The sequence below is a fragment of the Taudactylus pleione genome, unplaced genomic scaffold, assembly GCF_031769625.1.
Source record: "Taudactylus pleione unplaced genomic scaffold, aTauple2 ptg000186l, whole genome shotgun sequence".
Classification (NCBI taxonomy): domain Eukaryota; kingdom Metazoa; phylum Chordata; class Amphibia; order Anura; family Myobatrachidae; genus Taudactylus; species Taudactylus pleione.
In genome coordinates, this window is record NW_028284588.1 from 10,717,112 (window position 1) to 10,739,242 (window position 22,131).

At 41.0% G+C, this 22,131-nt stretch overlaps 1 protein-coding gene across 1 annotated transcript in view; it reads right to left on the bottom strand.

Moving 5' to 3' along the window:
* LOC148519656 (NFX1-type zinc finger-containing protein 1-like) overlaps positions 1–22,131 on the bottom strand; it is a 371,972-nt gene that overhangs the window by 305,530 nt on the left and 44,311 nt on the right. Inside the window, exons 5-8 of the mRNA XM_088476329.1 lie at positions 12,254–12,345; positions 11,651–11,657; positions 2,008–2,088; positions 1,154–1,243 (exon numbers count right to left, since the gene is read on the bottom strand). Coding sequence (XP_088332455.1) covers positions 1,154–1,243; positions 2,008–2,088; positions 11,651–11,657; positions 12,254–12,345 — 270 coding nt within the window. The remainder of the gene's footprint in view (positions 1–1,153; positions 1,244–2,007; positions 2,089–11,650; positions 11,658–12,253; positions 12,346–22,131) is intronic.

The window sequence follows — 22,131 nt, forward strand, 5'->3', positions numbered from 1 at the left end:
TAGTGCTTGTGAAGCGCTTCATTACAGTGTTACAGCCGCTGACACCGTAACGTAGCATTTCGCATGCAGATACACCCGCACAGAATATAAGCATACCACATATAATTTTAATCAGTAGAAGCTTTTGCTACCTATTCACATTGTAATACGAATAAGACACATTTGAAGGTAAAAATTTGCACTAAAAGACGATCTGTGCTAACGAGTTACACGGAGCTCCTGCATTATGTGTAGCGCGACTTGTAGCACACGGAGGACAAATGTATATGGACACAACTTTACCCATGAAAAAGAAAGGAACAATATCTAGTGCAACAGTGCCAGTAGGTGGCTGGAAACAATTATTTTATTTGTATCCACTCATATGAAAACAAATAAAATCAGCATATAACAAAAACATGGCTCACACTAAAAGGGTCCAATTTTTCTGTAGTGTGTAGGTAAGATGGTTTTGGTCAATCGCTGATAAAACAGCCCAAATATGCTCGGTTTCAATTAAGGTCACAATATTGTATAGAGTGTGGGAAATCTCGACAATCTGGCCCTATTTCCTCCGATTTTTAATGTTTACCTAATCATCCTTGTGGACGGACAAATGCAAATTATCTATTAATGCTCCAGCAAATTGGCAGGTTTTTAACAAATATCGTATAGTGTGTACTGCCGATATCAGGACCTTCCACTGTTAGAAACATTGTGCCGTTTGTCGATTTGATTGACAAATCGCTTTAGAGTGTTACTAGCATTAGGGTGGATTATGTTATGATAATATTATGATAATTTAGAATTTTTAATTTTCTTTTTTTATACACCTATGGAATAAACACATTGGTGGAAATTTATTAAAGCTTGGAGAGAGATAAAGTACTAACCAATCAACGTCTAATGCTGGATACACACTGGCAGATATACTGGCTGATCAATTGATCGGCCAAAATATCATGTGTGCGTCGGCCAGTGTGTACCAGCGAAATGTCTGTGAATGACGTCATTCACAGACATATCACGTCGGCTGTGCTGCACATCCGATGGCTGATATATCTGCTCATCGTGCCGTGACTATGGGCAGTCAGCCAAACACCTGTACACACAGTAAATTTGATCAATGCAAGCAACAATTTGCCCTCCCATTTTACTATTCGTCTTCTCATACCATGTGCCTTTTCTGAGTCATTGCTGCCTCTGGAAGGATTATGCTTGCTGTGGTCTCCACTCTGTCCTTGGCTTTGGGGTTTGTGACTATCTGAAATGGAAAAAATATATATATTATTTAAGGACAGAAAAAAATGTAAAAGCTTATGTTACTTTCTTTTATATGGTACATAGAGAAGTGACTTTTCTATGACATGCATTGAATACCACAGATTAATAAAATCTAACAAGAGACTCTGTTGCACCAAAGCCTCAGATAGATATATTTTGTTTGGTGGTTATTACACATGTGAGGCCCTACAACAGTTACCACAGCACACACACTGGAAGCAGGTATCTCCAGTGTATGTGGCAATGAATTATGTTGTTTATGCGTGGTGTGGTAATGCGCATGGAGGGGGTGTTGTGTTTGTTACATGTGTGCATACACTGACTATGACATGCTTGAGCTGCCCACATTCTGCAGTCATGCCCACCATCTCCCAATTTCAAACTCACAATGTTGGGAGGTATTAACTTTCCACCAAGCCTGTCCAGTCACAAATGGTTCAGGACAGCACATCACACAGCTAATTTGTCTCGCTCTCACACTTTGTTTGCCATACCAATTTATCAGGCAAAAATTCTGGAAAAAGAATATTCAAAAACAGTGAGGATGACGTCTGACCAATGATAATGACGTCTAAGAAATAACAAAAACATCAATGCAATATACAGAGTTCTTTAATATGGCCAGAATGTCTGAAATTATCTGAACCAATCTTAAGACAAACAAAAAGTATAAAACGGAGTACAGGGCATTGATCAACGCATGAAACAATTTATAATACCATATTGCTATTACTGTTTTCTTACCATGTGCATTTTTGGAGTCATTGCTGCCTCTGGAAGGATTATGCCTGCTGTGACCACCACTTTGCCCTTGGCTGTAACTACCTGCAATAGACACAATGATCTCTTAGATCGTACAGGATCACTTACTCGAACCGCAAGGGAACTCGCACCCATTTGTATTGAACCCAAAGTGTCTTCATAGTTTACATAGAAGTGACTTGTCCATGAGATTTTTTTTTCTAATACCACATAATAATAAGATCAAGCAGCACGAAAGAATCAGATAAATATTTTGGTCTGTACATATAAAAGTGAGGACCTGCATCAATATAATATCTACACTTTATGATGTTATATGGTAAATAAATTCAAAATCCCATATCAAATCTCTATACATTTTTTTAATTACATGTTTTTTTAAATCATGTTACATGTTGGTTAAACTATATTGTAAAATTTTCTACTTCTTATCTTTTATTTGGTCACATGGTGACAGTATACTACTTCTATTACTTTTTTCTTTATTTGCAAATTATTTAACTGTACTTTTTATTTTTTTACATCAAAAGAATATCTTGAATCTCAGCCACTATTCTAACAGGCACCCAGAGATCAAACCCTTGTCCACTGCCACCACTTATTCATAGGTTCCCAAACAGCTAGAAGCCAATTTGACTTTTTCATGAGATGCATTGAAATTCCGCAAGTTCTCGCAGCGCACTCTTTGGCACCAATTTAATTAATGTTTCTTCATCATATTTACTATATGTTTTATTTGACCTAATTTCAATAGCTAAAACAATATTTTCAATTATACACACTCCATGATTAAATTTGAGCTGTTAAAATGTATTACACATTTTTCCTATCGTTTGGTTACATGGTGACTGCATCTAACCTATACAATTAGATTTTCTTATAGACATGGAATTCATGAAGAGTTGCACCTTTCCCCTGCAAAATGCTGCTGTTCATAGTGAGAATGCTCAATAAACAGGAGTATGAATTAATCTGTATGCAAACTCAGTCATACACCACGTTGCACTCCATTGTCTCCATTCTAAAGGTGCCAACACACTAGACGACTCACAATATATGTGATGTTGTCAACGATTTCCCTTGAACTCCCCCGGCAACTCCCCTGCACTCCCAGACAAACAAGATCAAACGATCTGACCAACGACCTAAATGCTGTTAACAAGATTGACAGATCTTGCCTGCTGTAGGCAAGATTTGAAGATGCGGTGTACGACCCGCAGGGACGCGCATCTGCATCGTGAACATGAGTGGACACTCACAATTTCGACATATTTTCACGATTTGTCAATCCGATGCGTCTTAATCAGGCAAATCGAGCAAAATATCGTCTAGTGTGTACGCACCTTTAGAGAGGTAGAATGGGAAGAGAAGGGGTTGGCTGATGGAGCATCTTGTGAGCTATGTAGAGGGAAAGAAGATGCAGATATGCCTGCACAACTTACAAACTAGATAGAAAGGAATAAGCCACAGAAAGACCTCATAGGAGACATATCTGTTACAGCTGCCTCCCCTTGTGCAAGATCTGTGCTGCTGCTGATAATTAAGAGCACAGATCTTGTATACCCTGATATTAATCAGTGGGCCTCCACGTAAAAGTAAAACCAGCACTATGGCTGCTAGCCTAAAGATGGCAACAGCAAAATCAGAGGGACAAGAAATGTGAGTTCCCTATGAAGTTGCCACTTCTTACTATAGGCTTTGCCAGACATGACCTAAATACATGTCTACATATTGATTGTCGACCTAATGACCACGTCGATAGAGAAATCACAATGGATGCGAGGGGTCCAGACCCCTTGCAAATGCCAAAGGTGTATGTGTGAGAAAGGGGGTGTGTGTCTAGTGCCCGCCCCCCTCTGCTTCACACTGGGGGCTTGCGCAGCGCTCCAGGACCTCCTGGGAAGCATCCAGACTCTCCCAGCACTGGATGATATGCGCATGCACACGTCATCCATCACCACTGCAGTGCTGCAAATTTGGTGTCACCCTCTCAGATGGTCTCACCCAGTGTGACCCACACCCCCTAGTGATGTCACTACACGTCAACATTCTGACTGTCGACATTCAGAACTGGTCGACATTCTGGTATACACATTCTGAATGTCGACAAGTCAAGTCACACCACACCCAATAAAACAACATATCAACAAAAACATAAAAAAGAAACAAAACATCAATTAAAGAAATAAAAAATGGAGGATGTAAAAAACCCACTCTAAGGATGAAATTTCCCTATTAAGGAAGGGATTAAAATTATTTTCCTCAACTTCAATAAACATTTTTGATTTTTATGTTGCTCTTCATAAATTTATTAACTATTAAAATATTTTTTTTGTATGAAGACAGATAATAGGTAATTACAGGAAAATATTAATGTTAAAAAATAAAGAAAAAAAAATGTTTCCCTCTTATCTGAAGGTCCATGTATTGAGAGCTTTAGTAAATTAGTAATGGATGAGGTTGAAAAAATTATTAAAAATACTAATACTAAAAATAATTATGAGAAATTGTAACACAGAAGGAAAGAAATGCATATAAAAAATGAAAAGAAAAAAAATTAACCAACCAGCAGATAATGGATATGGATAAATATAAGGATGGTATAAAAAAAAAAAAAAAAAACTTAATGAGGGGAGAAAATACAAACTGTTAAGAGGATTTGCAATGGAATATATTATATATATATATATATATATATATATATATATATATATATATATATAGAAGAAGAGTTTGGCCAGTAATCCTTATGCTTACACTGATTTCCATCTTCATGGTTAGTACATATCATTCCCATATTAAGGTTATAGGTGATTTCTTGAGGAAATTAAAACAAGTTAAATGGCAAGAGGGTTATTTCCTATGTTCAGCTGCCTGGGCTCTGCAGACTGTCCAATATTATTTGGAAATCTCAGTCAAAAACATGAAATTGCAAAGTGTCTTTCTTTCTAGCACTTAATTTATTTTGGACAATATTTATTTTTATTTTGGTAGGAATTATTATTTGTATTCATAAGTATGGCAATAGGCACCAGGTTCGCCCACAGCTATATCAATGGTGCAATGGGAGCTAAATACCATCTGGCCCCAGAGTAAAATGGTGGAGGGCCTGGTGTCCTGGTTCTGATTTATCAATTACATTTTTTTATTGGGTCAGCTGACTGTAACAGTTTAGAGCTGTTTTCCAAACAGCTAAACATAAATGATTATAATATTCACTTAATGATTGATACCAGTTTGTCTCAAATCAATTTTTCTTGACATTGCATATGTGAAATCAAATCAATTAAATATGAAAACATATAGGAAACCCATGGATCAAATTATATTCATTTGGATAGTGAACATCATTGGAACTAGCTCAAAAACATACCTGTGGGACAGTTTCAAAGTATAGAGAGAAAATGTACTGAGGATAAAATATCTGAGTCCCAGGTGATTTTTTTTTTTCTAGTAAGGTATATACAGAGGAATTAATTACGACAGCACAAAAGATGGTAGATGCTATAAAAAGGGAAAACCTTTTAGGAAAAAAAAGGCAAAAATCTGAAGATCATAAATTGTCTTTTATCTCTATATGTCACCAAGATCATAAGAAAATAGAGAACATCATTACCACCCATTGGGGTATTGTGATAAAAGATCCAGCATTGGGGAATATAATTCTTGAAAAAACAAAATTAATCTACCAAAGAGCCAGAAATCTTAAAGATGATTTAGTAAAGGTTTTTAGGTGTGAGGATTTCTAAATGTGCAGGAATGTGAGAAGTAAAAAGAATAAAAACTGTGAAGTATCCATTAATGGCAAAAATATATAAAAAAGTGAATTTATTACATGTAACAGGCAAAATGGCTATCATAATATTTAGCTATTAGTAAAAGAAAGTTTAAAGACATACTTCTTGTCCTCTCACTTTAAATATAAGATAACTGAATTAAGCATGTACTGCAAGTACTATCTATGCATGTTAGATGCAGCATTCAAACAATTCATGTGACATGCAATACGTGTCACTTCCGATGTAATGGTGGAATGCAGGAGGTATGCATACCACCTCTGTTTGAAAAAATATAGCATTCTTTAAAAAATCAAGCTATAAATGAAGGTTTGAGCAGTCTAGTTTTTGACTGTAAGCTCAGATCAAGTCACTTATTTAGATTATTATTAGTGCATTTATAAATATAAACTCCCATTTTTACAATAGGGATTCAGAGATGGAACATTAATCTTTTGAATGGAAAGTGAATACCTGTACACTGTCTTTATAAGGAAAATGGCATTTTATATTAAAGAGTTATGGCCCTTACACACGGGTCGATCAGACAACGATCAGATATCGTTGTCTGATCGCCATGCTGTGCTGGATGTTCGATATCGAACATCCAGCAACATGCACCAACCCCCTAACGACTTAACGATCGCGGGTCCCTAGAACAAACAGGCTAACCTGGGCGATATCGACCAGGCTGGCCTGCATGCACAGGCGATGGTCGATATAGATATCAACCATCTGTGCCCGCACATCGACCATTGTTTGGTTGTTAGAGGGGTTGAAAAAAAGAACGATATAAACGATCAAACGATAACGATGGACCGTGTGTATGCATCATTACATTCTGCACATGAAAGGTGAAAGTCATCAAACTGTAGGCAGTTTTAGAGAACTGGGCACTGTTTTTTGTGTTATATTTATCAGTTAATATTAGCTTGGGGCAATGATAGGTATTAATTTTTGTACAGCAAGCTTATGAGTGCTAATGGAAAGAAAGGGGGGAGGTTTTTTGTCTTTGGGGAGGTTCTATATGTAATGATCAGCAGGAATTTGCTTCTATGTCCTATAAATAATTACTGTGCACCCATCTGTTGGCATACATGGTGCGCTACTGCACTTCCCTCCAAATTGCTTCACACCAGAAGTATCTGCCCATACCTAACCATGATGGCTGCCATAACTTGGCTCCTAATTGTGTTTGAGCAACTCAGTGGTACACGGCGGTGTACAGTACCACTTAGCTCCATGGCAAATCCTACAAATCCTTCTGCCAACACCTACATAAATGACCAGCTGGTCCGCTGTATGCTCCACTCCATCTCCACTGCCCATATGTGTATCTGTTAGTATGGCTGTACGATTACTGTGCGCTATAAATAAACCAAAGCTCCTGGTTAAGTCTATCCAGCTGGTGTGCTCCAAATTGTTCTTTCCACTGGTGTCTATTCACTATTCACCATCTTGTGTACAGTACAACACATAATAGTACACACATATCAACAGGTTATGGTCCCAGGCAAAATCTGAGAGATTTATCCCATGTGAAAGGTTGAAATGGAAATGCAACTTAAGTGTTAGAAGTTGTGGAATGTTACTGTTAACACAGGTGATAGTCCAAGTCCTGATGATGTAGATAAGGCCATGGGAACTATTGGCTTAAGTGTTAAACAGCATGTTTATTCTGTAGTACGTGGAAAGATGTCAGCACATAACATGTGGACAGACCCATGGACAGTGTATGAAGATAAGGGTCCAATGAAAATAATTAATCTTAGGTGCTCACTGTATAACACTATTTTGAAAGAATCCAAAAGTATGAGTGACTACATTGATAGAATGATGTCCCTATCTCAGCAATTAATGTACGTAGAAGTACAGGTTGATTATGATGAGTTCACCATGGCAATGCTGCATTACACACTAAAGATGCCAAGCCCAGATAATTAAAGTGCAAGTGTTATGTACTGTATGTCATAAGATAGGACACAAAACGTTTGATTGTAAACTGAAAAATGTGGATACTGCTCAGAGAAAGAAGTGCAAAAGTAAGAATGAGTCTGCTTGACTCAGGTGCCACAAGACATTTCAGTTGTAATCAAGAGTGGTTCACTACAATGAACATGTGTAATGCTATCACAGTCAGAGGAATTGGAGATATGGGGGAAAATGTATCAAGCCTTGAAGAGAGATAAAGTGGAGAAAGATAAAGTACCAACCAACCAGCTCTGTCATTTTTCAAACACAGCCAATAAAATGGCAGAAGCTGACTGGTTGGTCCTTTATTTCTTTCCACTTTATCTGTCTCCAAGCTTTGATACATATGCCCAAAGTACTTACAGCTATAAAAGTTGGAAAAGTCACTACCCACCTAAAAGTAGGAGCTGAAATTAAAGTCAAAGAAATCCATAATGTATTATACAGTATGTACCAGCTATGGGGACAAAAATCATAGATATCAGTATCTTGCAGCAGAGAGGACACAGAGTCCAGTTTGCAAGAGTAAAATGTGTTGTGCTAAACATTAGAGGGACTGTAATAGCAACAGGCACCTGATGCAGACAGCTGTATGTCTTTGACACAGAGGATTCTTATGCGGTGATAGGCTCTGACATGTATCAGAATGGAAACAATGGTAACAGGTATCAGACTGGAACTGATGGTAGCAGGTATCGGACTGGAACCGTGCAGATACAAAGTACCAGGGAAGTCAGCACAAAGCTGTAGCTAAGCTTTAAGCTTGTACTGGAGATTTGGACCAGTCAGGAAGTTGAACTTATAGGACTGAGTGTTCAGTGATTGGGTGCTGCAGTCAGCTGGTCTGGGAGCAGTGCTCTGAATGGTGGAGGAGTCCAACATGGCTGCGCCCATACAGAGTTTTGGAGGGAACTCTGGTGTGCAGCGTGAGTACTAGCATGCTGTTGAAGTGTAGAGAGTATAGCAGTCCCTGAGAGCAAATGCATGTTCATGAGCTCTGCAGTTCAAGTCCAGCACTACTATTTGGACTGCAAACACTACTAATCAGGAAACTGTAGACTTTAGGTGAATAATCAGTCATGGAAGGAATAGCACAGTCTCATGCTCAAACTGGAGGTGTTGCAGCCTGCATGCTGAGCAGAATTCCCAGGCAAATCAGAATATCCTGACCCACGGGACATGTGTCAGAGCTAAGTCACAACACAAACTAATAGCATATGAGAGAAATTAGTTAGGATCGTGACAAATGGAGGAGAATATCTAAACAAAAATGTTGAGGCCTACCTAAAGAAACATGGCATTGAACATCAACTGACCATTGCATACACCAAAGAGCGAATTTATGTAACTAAGCATGCAAACCGTACTATAGTGGGAAGAGCTCAATCTATTCTTCAGGTGCCCACACACACAGCGATCTGCACACAATCCCACGATGTGTGCGATTTCCCCTGAGATCTCCCCAGGCAGCTCCCCGGCAGTCCTACACACGATTTGGAGTACAAAGCATCCAATCTGACTTACGAGCTATCTTGCATCTTAACTTTTTTTTTCCAGTACATTGTGTCCCAAATTGTCAGATCTGCCCTACCGCACGGTAGATCTGACGATGTGATGTGCATCCATCGAGGACACGCAACACATCGTGATTGGGGACTCATGATTTACTCTCAATTTGGCCATATTTTACACGATCTGCCATTCCAATATGTCAGATTCTGCCAGATCGGGTAAAATATCGCTATGTGTGTGGCCAGCTTTAAAGATGCTGGCTTGTGGCAAAGTGCCTTTGGGCTAAAGCAGTACCTACAGCAGTATTTTTAAAGAATTGTGCTCCCATAGTTGCCCTGAAAGACAAAACACCAATATAGGTGTGATCTGGAAGAAAACCTAATATCAAACATCTCAGAATTTTTGGAAGTATTTCTTATGTATACATTCCCCAAAAAAGAAGATATCAGCTGGATCCCAAGTCCATGAAGTGTATCATGCTTGGATATTGCCAAAAAAGTAAAGGATACCGACTCTGGAATCCTAAGAAAAGAAAGCTTATTACATCAAGATATTTTATATTCCAAGAAACAGCACTAATTAAAACAAAGCTGGAACACATATGTGATATTGGATATGCAGGTTGCTGGAGACATGTCTAAAAAAGAAATTACGTTGACATCCAACCATAGAAAAGGACTTTTGCAAAAGATAATAATGGAACCCACCAAAGGGTAATTAAGAGTCATTTGAAAATTTCACATCTGTGAACCCCAAAATATCTAAGAGAAAAAGTCAAGCGATGACTGGTATGAGTAGAAATTAGCAAAAGACAAGGATATTACATCACTCAATGACAACAATACATGAACTGTAGTTGAGAGACCAAGTCACTACAATACAGTCAAGAGCATGTGGATTTTTTGCAAAAAGGTGAAAGCAGATGGGACTATCACCCATTATAAAGCACATCTTGTTGCAAAAGGCTATACAAAAAAATCAGGTGTTGACTATGGTGAAATTTACTCTCTAGTAACAAAATACAGTATACTATGGTTGGTGATGGCTATATCTGCCTTGTACAACATGCTACTTACCAGTTAGACTTTGACTTAGCTTTCCTGAATGTAGAATTAACATGAAGAATATACTACAGAATATTACTGCAGGAACATTTTTAAAGAAGGAGAAGTCTGTCTCTTAAAGAAAGCTCTATATGGACTGAAGCAACTCGCCCTGACATCATGCATGCAGTAAGTAGAGTAAGCTAATTTGCTACTAATCCTTGGAGACAGCATTGGAAAGCATGTATGTAGTAAAATAGTAGTAAAAAGAACCCTGCTAATGGGTTCACTAAAGCAGAGGCAGATTTAGACCTAATGGGGCCCTAAGCAAGATACCGATTTGGGACCCCCCTCCCTAAAACAATCTATAGAACTATATTTTGGTTCCTGACTTAGGACCCTTACATTATTTGCAGTTTTTCCTCCTTATATTCAACTTTTTCAAGCTTTAAACATTACTGACATTACAAACCTTAAAAAGCAACACAAAGACCAGTATCCAATTAGCCCCAATATTTGTTGGGGGCGAAAAATGGGGATTTTTCACCGATAATCCCTGTTTTTCACTAATATTTTTTTTCCCCATATCCTATTATTTCAGTTGAAAAAATAGTATATTTCTCCGAAAACACATAGGATCCGTAATAAGCTCACGGACCGATGCGTTTTCACTATTTTAGCAGTAAAAAAACTGCATCAGGTCCGAAAACAAAAACCAACTGCCGGCGTCAGATTGGATACCGCCCAAAGCAGCAGTCTTATTTTAATAGTAGTCATATAGCAAAGTAAACACAGCTTTTATAACTGTTTGTGCTGCTTGTGATAATGGACATCACATATCATATAGACATGATATAAACAATGGGTATAAAAATAATATAGAGAACATAGAACAAACATATGAAGTAAATACTTTTTCTTTCATATATTTATTATTTCATGCATGCACTTTTTTGCATACTACAATAACTAAATTATGCGTGCTACAAAAATGGGGGGGGATGGAGGGTACTGATATATAATCATTATAGTCACACTGTCTGAGGGGTGTAATAATGGGTATTATAAGGGATATGGGACCTGCTAGGCTGCTACAATCAGTGAGGGGGGAAGGGGAATGTTATATTAGCTATTATTAAAACCATTAGGGGGTTAATTTACTAAAGTATGAGTTTTCAGATGTGGAGATGTTGCCCATAGCAATCAGATTCTACTTAACATTTAACTAGCTCCTTCTAGAAGATAATAGAAAAAATATGATTGGTTGCTATGGGCAACATCTCCACATATCAGCGCCTCTGCTATACATACTGTACACTGTACTATGAGAGTATGATATGATATTGATATATAATATATCCCAGTCAGTGTGTGCCCATGGTGGATTCTCCTACACCATTAAGTGAATGCAGACTGGGGTGGATGCACTGCCTATAACAGAAATATACAGAACGGCAAAGAGTGCCAGTATTGTGTGACCCAATAACCAATACCACATAAAGGTGAGCAGGTGTTACAATTATATTCACAAACAGCAAGGACAGAAGTAGAAATCCATCCAATGATTTCTGAAAGCAGAAAACAATCTAAGATATATACAGAGTTCTTTAATATGGCCAGAATGTCTGAAATAATCTTTGAGAGAGATAAAGTATTAACCAATCAGCTATTAATGCTGGATACACACTGGCAGATATATTGGCTGATCAATTGATCGGCCAATATATTGTGTGTGCTTCGGCCAGTTTGTACCATCAAAATGTTTGTGAATGACATCATTCACAGACATATCGCGTCCGCTGTGCTACACAGCCGATGGCTGCTCATCGTGCTGTGTGTACGGTCAGTCAGACCACTCATCAACACAGTAAATTTGATCAATGCAAGCAACAATTTTCCCTTCCATTTTACTATTCGTCTTCTCATACCATGTGCCTTTTCTGAGTTATTGCTGCCTCTGGAAGGATTATGCTGGCTGTGGTCTCCACTCTGTCCTTGGCTTTGGGGTTTGTGACTACCTAAAATGGAAAACAAAGATCTATTAGTTAAGGACAGAAAAAAAAACTTAGAAGCTTATGTTACTTTCTTTTATATGGTACATAGAGAAGTGACTTTTCTATGACATGTATTAAATACCACAGTTTAATAAAATCTAGCAAGAGACTCTGTTGCACGAAAGCCTCAGATAGATATTTTTTGTTTGGTGGTTATTACACATGTGAGGCCCTACAATAGTTACCACAGCACACACACTGGAAGCAGGCATCTCCAGTGTATGTGGCAATGAATTGTGTTGTTTATGCGTGGCGTGGTAATGCGCATGGAGAGGGTGTTGTGTTTGTTACATGTGTGCATACACTGACTATGACATGCTTGAGCTGCCCACATTTTGCAGTCATGCCCACCATCTCCCAATTTTAAACTGACAATGTTGGGAGGTATTAACTTTCCACCAAGCCTGTCCAGTCACAAGTGGTACAGGACAGCACATCACACAGCTAATTTGTCTCTCTCTCACGTTGCACGCCATGCCAATTTATCAGGCAATATTTCTGGAAAAAGAATATTCAAAAACAGTGAGGATAGTAGTAGAATCAGACCAATGATCTCTGAATGGTGGCTAACAGCCAAAACAAAACTATGCTATATACTGTACAGAGTTATTCAATATGGCCAGGAGGTCTGAAATGATCTGAACTTCAAACAAACAAAAAAAGTGTAAAACAGAGTACAGGGTATTGAATAAGGCTTGGAACAATTCATACTATCATTTTTCTATGAATGTTCTCTTACCATGTGCCTTTTTGGAGTCATTGCTGTCTCTGGAAGGATTATGTCTGCTGCGATCTCCACTTTGTCCTGTAATAGACACAATGATCTCTACTTTTCCATGAGATTTATTTAAATACCACAGAATTAGATCAAGCAGCAGTCTTGGTCACCAAAGCATCAGATAAATATTTAGGCTTTACATATTAAAGTTAGGTCTTACATCAAGTTAATATTAACATTTTATTATGTTTTATCTTATATTAATTTCAATATCTCATATCAAATCTTTATATGAAAACTGTTTAATTCTAGAGTTTTTTAAATTCACTTTACAGTTTTGCTAAATTACGGTGCTGTAAAGAATATTTTACATCTTTGCTTTCATTTGGTCACATGATGACAGTATGCTACTTATATAATTAGTTTTCTTACATGCATATTTCTTAGCGTTTGTGTGCAAATTGTTTCTTTACCATACTTATTTTAATATATCAATGAAAACCTTTGATTCTTCTTCATTACTTTTCAGCCCCAATTCTGATAGGTATCCCAGAGATCCAATGCCGCAACTTGTTCATGCCTCCCCAATTTCGGCGGTAAAGTCACAATTTGAGGAAACTGCCCCACCATCCAGATACTTACTGCCACCTTTGTCCCGATATGCAGGATGGTTAAGAGGTATTTCACCCGAATCTGCCACCAGTGCTTGCAGTAGTAATGTGGTGTGGTGGTGTTTTTTGCTAAAAACATCCAGGGCAGCACAGACGTTGTAAATGGTTATCATTACTGCCTCACAGCACTGGGGTCGAGGGTTCGACTCCCATTATAGCCCTAACTGTGTGGAGTTTGTATGTTCTCTCTGTGCTTGCGCGGGTTTCCTCCGGTTACTCCGGTTTCTTCCCACACTCCAAAATTATACTGGTAGGTTAATTGGCTCCCAAAAAAATTAACCCTAGTGTGTATGTGTGTGTGCATGTGATAGGGAATATAGATTGTAAGCTCCACTGGGGCAGGGACTGATTACAACTGGTAATAATAATAATATTATTATTAATAATAATAATAATAATAATAATAATAATAATATTAATAATAATAATAAAAACCATTGTCACTAACAAAGGCAAGAGAGGTGGGGGCTGTTTGTTGTATCTGGTTGAACACATTCCCAATGTGTGGCAGCCACAAGGTTGCTAGACTGTCTAGTCACAAGGGGACGGATTATCATGCCAAATTGTCATAGAAAAATCCAAGAAAAACAGCATTCAAAAAAACGTAGGAAAACATGCATATAGTAGAAGTCACACCAATGATCTCTGAAATCTAAACATCTATGAAATATACAGAGTTCTTTAATAGGGCCAGAGTGTCTGAAATCATGCAAACCTGTCTTAAAAAATTACTCAGTACAGTATTTCCAATCAATGCTTGGAATTCTTTTTTTCACAAGTTTAAGTTTTGTATTGTTATAAGAAAGAAAAAAAAGGTTGTGTAGAAAAAAAAAAGAAAAAAAAGGGTCAAGGGAGAGAGGGTACACACATTACCATCAAGTATCACAGCAATCATATTAGTATTTTAAGTTCAATACAGATACAAGAAAATACCTACAAAACCACTACCACACAATATAACATAGACCAACAATATGCTGATTCCTGTAAGATATCATATATGACAATAGATAATATAATATATGAATGAATATTCTTATGTCATATTATTCAGAGAGAATGGAAAAATTAGAGATATGGTAAGAACTTACCCTTGTTATTTCTCTTTCTTCGAAGTCCATAGGGTCCACAGGGTTGACCTTGGGGTATAGGTTGGGAACCAAATCCGGGCACCACGCAGTTAAAGCTTTTAGCTCCCAGGATGCACTGGGTCCACTCTCCCTATAACCCATACATGCCTACCCTCCCGGTTTTCGCGGGAGGCTCCCGATTTTTCGGGTAACCCCCCGCACCCCCGGAGGGGTAGGCATTTCTCCCGCATTCTGCCCACTTCCTAGTGAAGTGGGCAGAATGAGGAGAATTCTGACGGCGATCGCGGGTCTCCATGTAGGGGGCGGGGCTTAAGACGTGATTCTACATGAATCACGTTGTTTGGCCCCGCCCCCTATGTAAATTTTAACCAATCGCGGCAATTTTACCGCGAGGGGGCGGGGCTTAATGACGCGATTTGTCAGGCCCCGTCCCCGTCACCCCCCTGCTGCTTCTCTTACCCGGGCTTCTCCCGGGAAGAGCAACTGAAAGGTAGGCAACTATGCTATAACCCCACCCCCAAGCCAGAGGCACCACAGTTTGTAAGTAGCCAAAGGCCGGAGAGAGAAGACTTGAACACTCAATAACCATACTCACAGAGAAGGAGACGGGAAACTGGTGACCAGTAACACAGCCCATATGAAGCCAGGTGCGTCAGGGCGGGCGCCCTGTGGACCCTATGGACTTCGTAGAAACAGAGATAACAAAGGTAAGTTCTTACCAAAGGTAAGTTCTTGTTTTCTACTTCAGGGTCCATAGGGGGTCCACAGGGTTGACCTTGGGGATATCCCAAAGCAGTTCTTAAAAGGGTGGGGACGCTCCTGTGCTGAGAGGAGAATTTGTCACCCAAAGGAAGCATCCTGAGAGGCAAAGGAAACCAATCCATAGAACCATAAAAAGGTGTGGACAGAAGACCACATGGCCACCTTGCAAGGCAGAACAGCCGAGGCGCCATAGCGGGCCACCCACAGCTCAAGTAGAATAAGCATCAACAGAAACAGAAAGGCCTATCCTATGTGTAGGCCCCTGAATTAGTCATACGAAGACATCTAGCCAAAGTCAGTCTATTGGCCGGCCATCATTTCCTGTGAAATCCAAAGACCACAAATAAGGAGTCTGATTTCCTGAAGGAACTTGAACAACATAAATCCAGAGAGACCGGACCGCAGTCAATGAGGCCACACCAGCCGAGCGGACTGGTGACTGAAATGTCAGTACCATAAGTTCCAGAATAATATGGAGCTTAAAAAACACTTTAGGAAAAGACACAGGGCGAGTGCTACTCACAACCCTGACATGGTGGACTAACCAGAAAAGGGAGCCACATGAGAACGCTCCCAATTCAAACACTCTCCTGGCAGATGCAAATGCCATAAAAGAGAGAGAGAGACTAAGCTATAGACCATGTAATAGCAATCAAAGCTAGTGGTTCAAATGAAGGTCCCCGGAGGGCACGAAGAACCACTACCAAATCCCAAGGAACCCCTAGGGGAGAAAAAGGGAGGCATAATCCAGAAAACACCCTGAAGGATGGATCAGATACCAGAGAGTGGAGCAATTCCACAGCCGAACCCTACTGACAGTTCAGAGATCCGCACACTCAGAAAGACCAGGCAGAAGGCGAGACCCAAGTCAGCTGGAAGGAATGCCAGAACTTCTGGAAATCCTAAACACCGGAGGATCATAGCAACAGGTACGATACCATAGGAATTATGTATGCCACAGTCTGTGGTAGATCCCAGCAAAAAGCTGGCCTATGCGCTCTAAACATTTCAATGATGACAGAGCCAGGGAAGCCTTAGGACCACAGTAGAGACGTAGTCAAAGACAAACGATCCAGGTCCAGGGAAAAACAAGGACCCTGAGACAACAGGTCTGGATGGTGAAGCCGCAGGAACGGAGCATCGATGGGGAGACTCCGAAAATCTAAGTACCAGTGACGTCCGGGACGATCTGGAGCCACCTGAAGGAAAGCCCCTCCGTCGCAAATGAAACTTCCGAAGACCTCGAGGAAAAACGGAGACCGGAGGATACAGGTACACAAAGTGGAAGGACCACTTCACTGACAAAGAGTCACTGACGGTTGCTTCAGTACCCCTAGTGCTGGACTGTAAAACCGGTAGTGTGTGATAGAGTCAGAAGGCCATGAGGATCACCTCAGGGAGGCCCCCTCTGCTCACCAGGAGTTGAAACCTCTCTTGGAGAAGAGACTAGTCCCTGGGATGCATGTCGGGACGGCTGAGGAAGCCCGCTTCCCAATGGAGAACTCCTGGAATGAACACTGCAGAGATGGCCAGGAGGAGACCCTCGGACTATGTCTGAGGCTGGCCTAAATAGCTCTGCTTACCGCAAGGAATGTATAGCTTTCTGGATTTGTAAGGCCCTGATTGGGTCTGAAGAAGGGCCCATGTAACAACACCTGTGAGGAGGCCGCCTGAGCAATGAGAGGCCATACCGGTGAGAGATTACAACTCCTACCCAAGCATCCGTGGTCACTTGACACCAGCACTGGGTGAACTGAGAAAGTCGGTATCTCACTTTGGAATCCCCCAGATGTAGACCTGTCCCGTCAGGCTGCAGGTTTATCCTTAGGCTTAGAAGCAATGTCGTCTGGAAGTCCAGGTCTGCTCGTACTGGATATGGTGGCCCTCGTGGAGGCCGACAGCCTAGGAAAAAACAGGCCTTAAGGCTGACCCTGAGGACCAAAAGACTTAACAGATTTAGCCCGATTGTAGTGGGAGTAGCTAAAGACGGTATCTTCTCATTAGTGATACTGCCAATGATGCAACAATCTTGTCAAGGTCAGGACCAAACAAGATCCCCATAGATGGTGTCTGCACCTCTGCTTTCCCAGAGCGCAGCCATAGTGTATTGCGGCGGATACAGTCCCAGCCGAAAACCAGAAGGTTAGAAGACTGGCATCCAATGTAGGTATTCCTACATATGACAACTGCATATTTTATGTGAGCGGCAAAAGACATTTGAACCCCAGACGTGTTGGAGGGGAAAAACGTTACAAATGCATCAGCCCAGTTTGCAATAGTATTAACCGACCATGCGATGGCCATGGTAGGACGGGCAACAGCCCCTGAAAGCGAGTATATTGATTTCAGGCAAAGTTACCACCTACGGATCCATAAAATCCGTCCAGGCCAGAATGTGAGGCATATTAATGCCTGTAATCAGACGATTAACATACAAATCCACCCCAGGAGGTGATTACTATAACTTGTGATGACCCTCAGGGAATGGGAAACAGGAGGCCTTTGTGACTCCTCGAATCTGGCGACAGCCAGACTCCTGCCATGAGATCCACCCGCTGGACACAAATGGGGAATGTATGATACAGGTGCAGGATCGACATTCTCTATAACCAGAATGGACCTGGCTACCAGCCCCAAAGCAGAGATAATAATAATACTTGAAATCGGCTCCCCCCATGTAAGAGGGAAAGAGCCCAATACATTACCCAGTTCACAGCAGAGCCAACTGGGAAGTAACTACAGGGCGTATATCACACCATTTTGTATTTTGTAGAAACAACATCCACCCGGTTGGCTGTTGTGGTAATCCCTGCAAGGGGAATGACAGACCGTTGTGGTACCGGAGGTAATTCATGTACTGTGAAAAACCCCAGCAGGGAGCCATAGTCTGTGACGCCGGGGTAAAGTGCAAAAAACTGTGAGATACCCTGAGTTGAGAAGGGCAGTATGGTGAAGTAACCGCCCAAGGGGGTCGTGTAAGGGGCCCAGCACCAGATGGTGCTGCATACATAACCCTTTCTGAGTCAAATCCTCCACACTAATACCTGCAGTCCATGACATCATGACATGCAGGATAGCAAAAAATGGGTGCAGTATCGCGCTCTATCTCCTGGTCAGACATATCTGACTAACTATCTTGGTGGAAATATTAGGCAGCGCCATACTGGTCCTGACTGATGCTAAGATTAGCTGCAGGGACCCATTATCAGCGTATGCAACACACAGTTCCACCCAAAATATGGCAACGTGCAGCACGCAACAGTATGTGACAAACCTCACAAATATTGACAAGTATATAAATGTGAGGTCTCAGAACCACCCTAGGTACACCTGTATTGGGGCAGATAGAAAGAAAAGGAATAGATATACACTGACAGGTGAGAGAAAAAGCAGACATTCAGCACTAGCTAAAGTCACATACAATGCAGACATATAATATACTGCACAATGTCACTACATTCAACTGCCCAGATTCAGTGTCTGGGAAGGCTATAGCGCTGTGTACACTCACCCAAATGGCCAGGTACGCAGGGGGACTGGGCTCACTGTTATCCTTGGAAATTTCTGCAGCTGCACCACAGAAGAAAATGGCCCTGTAGACCTCAGAGGAAGCGTGGCCCGCGGAGGAAGCAGCTCAGCGACACCAGACTATAGGTATTGAAAGGCGCGCTGAGCTGAGGGGAGGAGCCGCTACAACAGGGAAGGCTTCCTCCCCTGGCCGGCTATTAACCCCTGGGACGCCGGCTCCCAGCGCCAATCGTGAAGTCCCTGGTGGTCTAGTGGACATGCAGGGTATGCCTCTATGGAGGGGGAGCCCGCCGTCACTGCCAGCGCCTCCGGTCTGTCCCCAGAGACCGGAGGCATCGGACTACATTTTAAATGCGCGGATGACCCTCAGGGAATGGGTAACATGAGGCCAAACGCTTTTTATGATACCTCCAATCTGGCGATTGCCAGACCCCCGCCATTTGATCCACCCGTTGGTCAGCGTGGGGGAAAAACAGTCGAAGACACTTTAATGTTTAAACTGAGGGTGATAAGATTTAGGTGCAGGTCCAACATCCTCTATAACTAGGATGTACTTACCACCAGCACCGAAGCAGGGATAATACTTGATTTAGGCTCCCCCTCGTGTGAAAGGGATAGGAGTCCGATACATCATCCAGTTCACAATTGGCTGCTGATCTGTGTTAGACAGCAGTGCAGACTGAGAAGTAACCACAGGGCGTTTATTACGCCATCTTGTGTTTCTTAGAAACGACATCCACCCAGGGTGGCTGTTGTGGTAATCCCTGCAAGAAAAATGACAGACTGTTGTGGAACCTGAGGGAATTGCATGTACTGTAAAAAAACCCCGGTAAAGAGCGACAGTCTGTGTCACAGGGGTAAACCGCAAGAATTGCGAGAGACCCTGAGAGGGAAGGGTAGCATGTTGAAGCAACCCCAAATGGGTTAAACCTACGGGGGCCGCCAGGCGATCCACGATGAAGGCCAGGATCTTGAGAAACAAACCGCCCAAGGAGGTCCTGTAAGGGGCCCGGCACCTTATACATAACTCTTCCTGAGTCAAATCCTCTGTACTCACACCTGCAGCACATGACTTGCAGGATAGCAAAAATGGGTGCAGTATCGTGCCCTATATACTGGTCAGACATATCTGACTAACAATCATCGTGGAAATATCAAGCAGCGCTATACTGGTCCTGACTGACTTAAAGATTAGAAGCAGGGACCCATAATCAGCGTATGCAACACACAGTTCCACCTAAAATATGGCAACGTGCAGCATGCAACAATATGTGACAAACCTCACAAATATTGACAAGTATATAGTCAGATGCATAAATATTGGGACATTGACAGAATTTTCATATTTTGGCCTCTATTCACCACCACAGTGGATTTGAAATGAAACAAACAAGATGTGCTTTAACTGCAGACTTTCAGATTTAATTTGAGGGTAATTACATCCAAATCAGGTGAACGGTGTAGGAATTACAACGGTTTCTATATGTGCCTACCACTTTTTAAGGGGCCAAAAGTAATGGGACTATCAACTCAAAAGCTATTTCATGGACAGGTGTGGGCTATTACCTCATTATTTCATTATCAATTAAGCAGGTAAAAGGTCTGGAGTTGATTCTAGGTGTGACATTTGCATTTGGAATCAGTTTTGTCGACTCTCAATATGAGATCAAAGAGCATGACATCATTAGGCTGAAAAATTAAAACAAACCCATCAGAGAGATAGCAAAAACATTAGGTGTGGCCAAATCAACTGTTTGGAACATTCTTAAAAAGAAAGAACGCACCGGAAAGCTCAGCAACACCAAAAGACCACGGAAAACAACTGTGGTGGATGACAGAAGAATTATTTCCCTGGTGAAGAAAAACCCCTTCACAACAGTTGGCCAAATCAAGAACACTATCCAGGAGGTAGGTGTATAGGTGTCAAAGTCAACAATCAAGAGAAGACTTCACAAGAGTGAATATAGAGAGTTCACCACAAGATGTAAACCACTGGTGAGCCTCAAAAACAGGAATACCAGATTAGAGTTTGCCAAACAACACCTAAAAAAGCCATTACAGTTCTGCAACAACATCCTATGGACAGATGAGACAAAGATCAACTTGTACCAGAGTGATGGGAAGAGTATGGAGAAGGAAAGGAACTGCTCATGATCCAAAACATACCACCTCATCAGTGAAGCATGGTGGTTGTAGTGTCATGGCGTGGGCATGTATGGCTGCCAGTGGAACTGGTTCTCTTGTATTTATTGATGATGTGACTGCTGACAAAAGCAGCAGAATGAATTCTGAAGTGTTTCAGGTAATATTATATGCTCATATTCAGTCAAATGCTTCAAAACTCATTGGACGGCGCTTCACAGTGCAAATGGTCAATGACCCGAAGCATACTGCAAAAGCAACCAAAGAGTTTTTTAAGGCTAAAAAGTGGAATGTTGTGCAATGGCCAAGTCAATCCCCTGACCTGAATCCGATTGAGCATGCATTTCACTTGATGAAGACAAAATTGAAGGGAAAATGCCCCAAGACAAGCAGGAACTGAAGACATTTGCAGTAGAGGCCTGGCAGAGTATCACTAGGGATGAAACCCAGCGTCTGGTGATGTCTATGAGTTCCAGACTTCAGGCTGTAATTGCCTGCAAAGGATTTGCAACAAAGTATTAAAAAGTGAACGTTAGATTTAGGATTGTTTAGTTTGTCCCATTACTTTTGGCCCCTTAAAAAGTGGGAGGCACATATAGAAACCGCTGTAATTCCTACACCGTTGAGCTGATTTGGATGTAATTACCCTCAAATTAAATCTGAAAGTCTGCAGTTAAAGCACATCTTGTTTGTTTCATTTCAAAGCCATTGTGGTGGTGAATAGAGGCCAAAATATGAAAATTCTGTCAATGTCCCAATATTTATGCACCTGACTGTATATATGTGAAGTCTCAGAACCAACCTACGTACACCTGTATTAGGGCAGATTGTAAAGAAA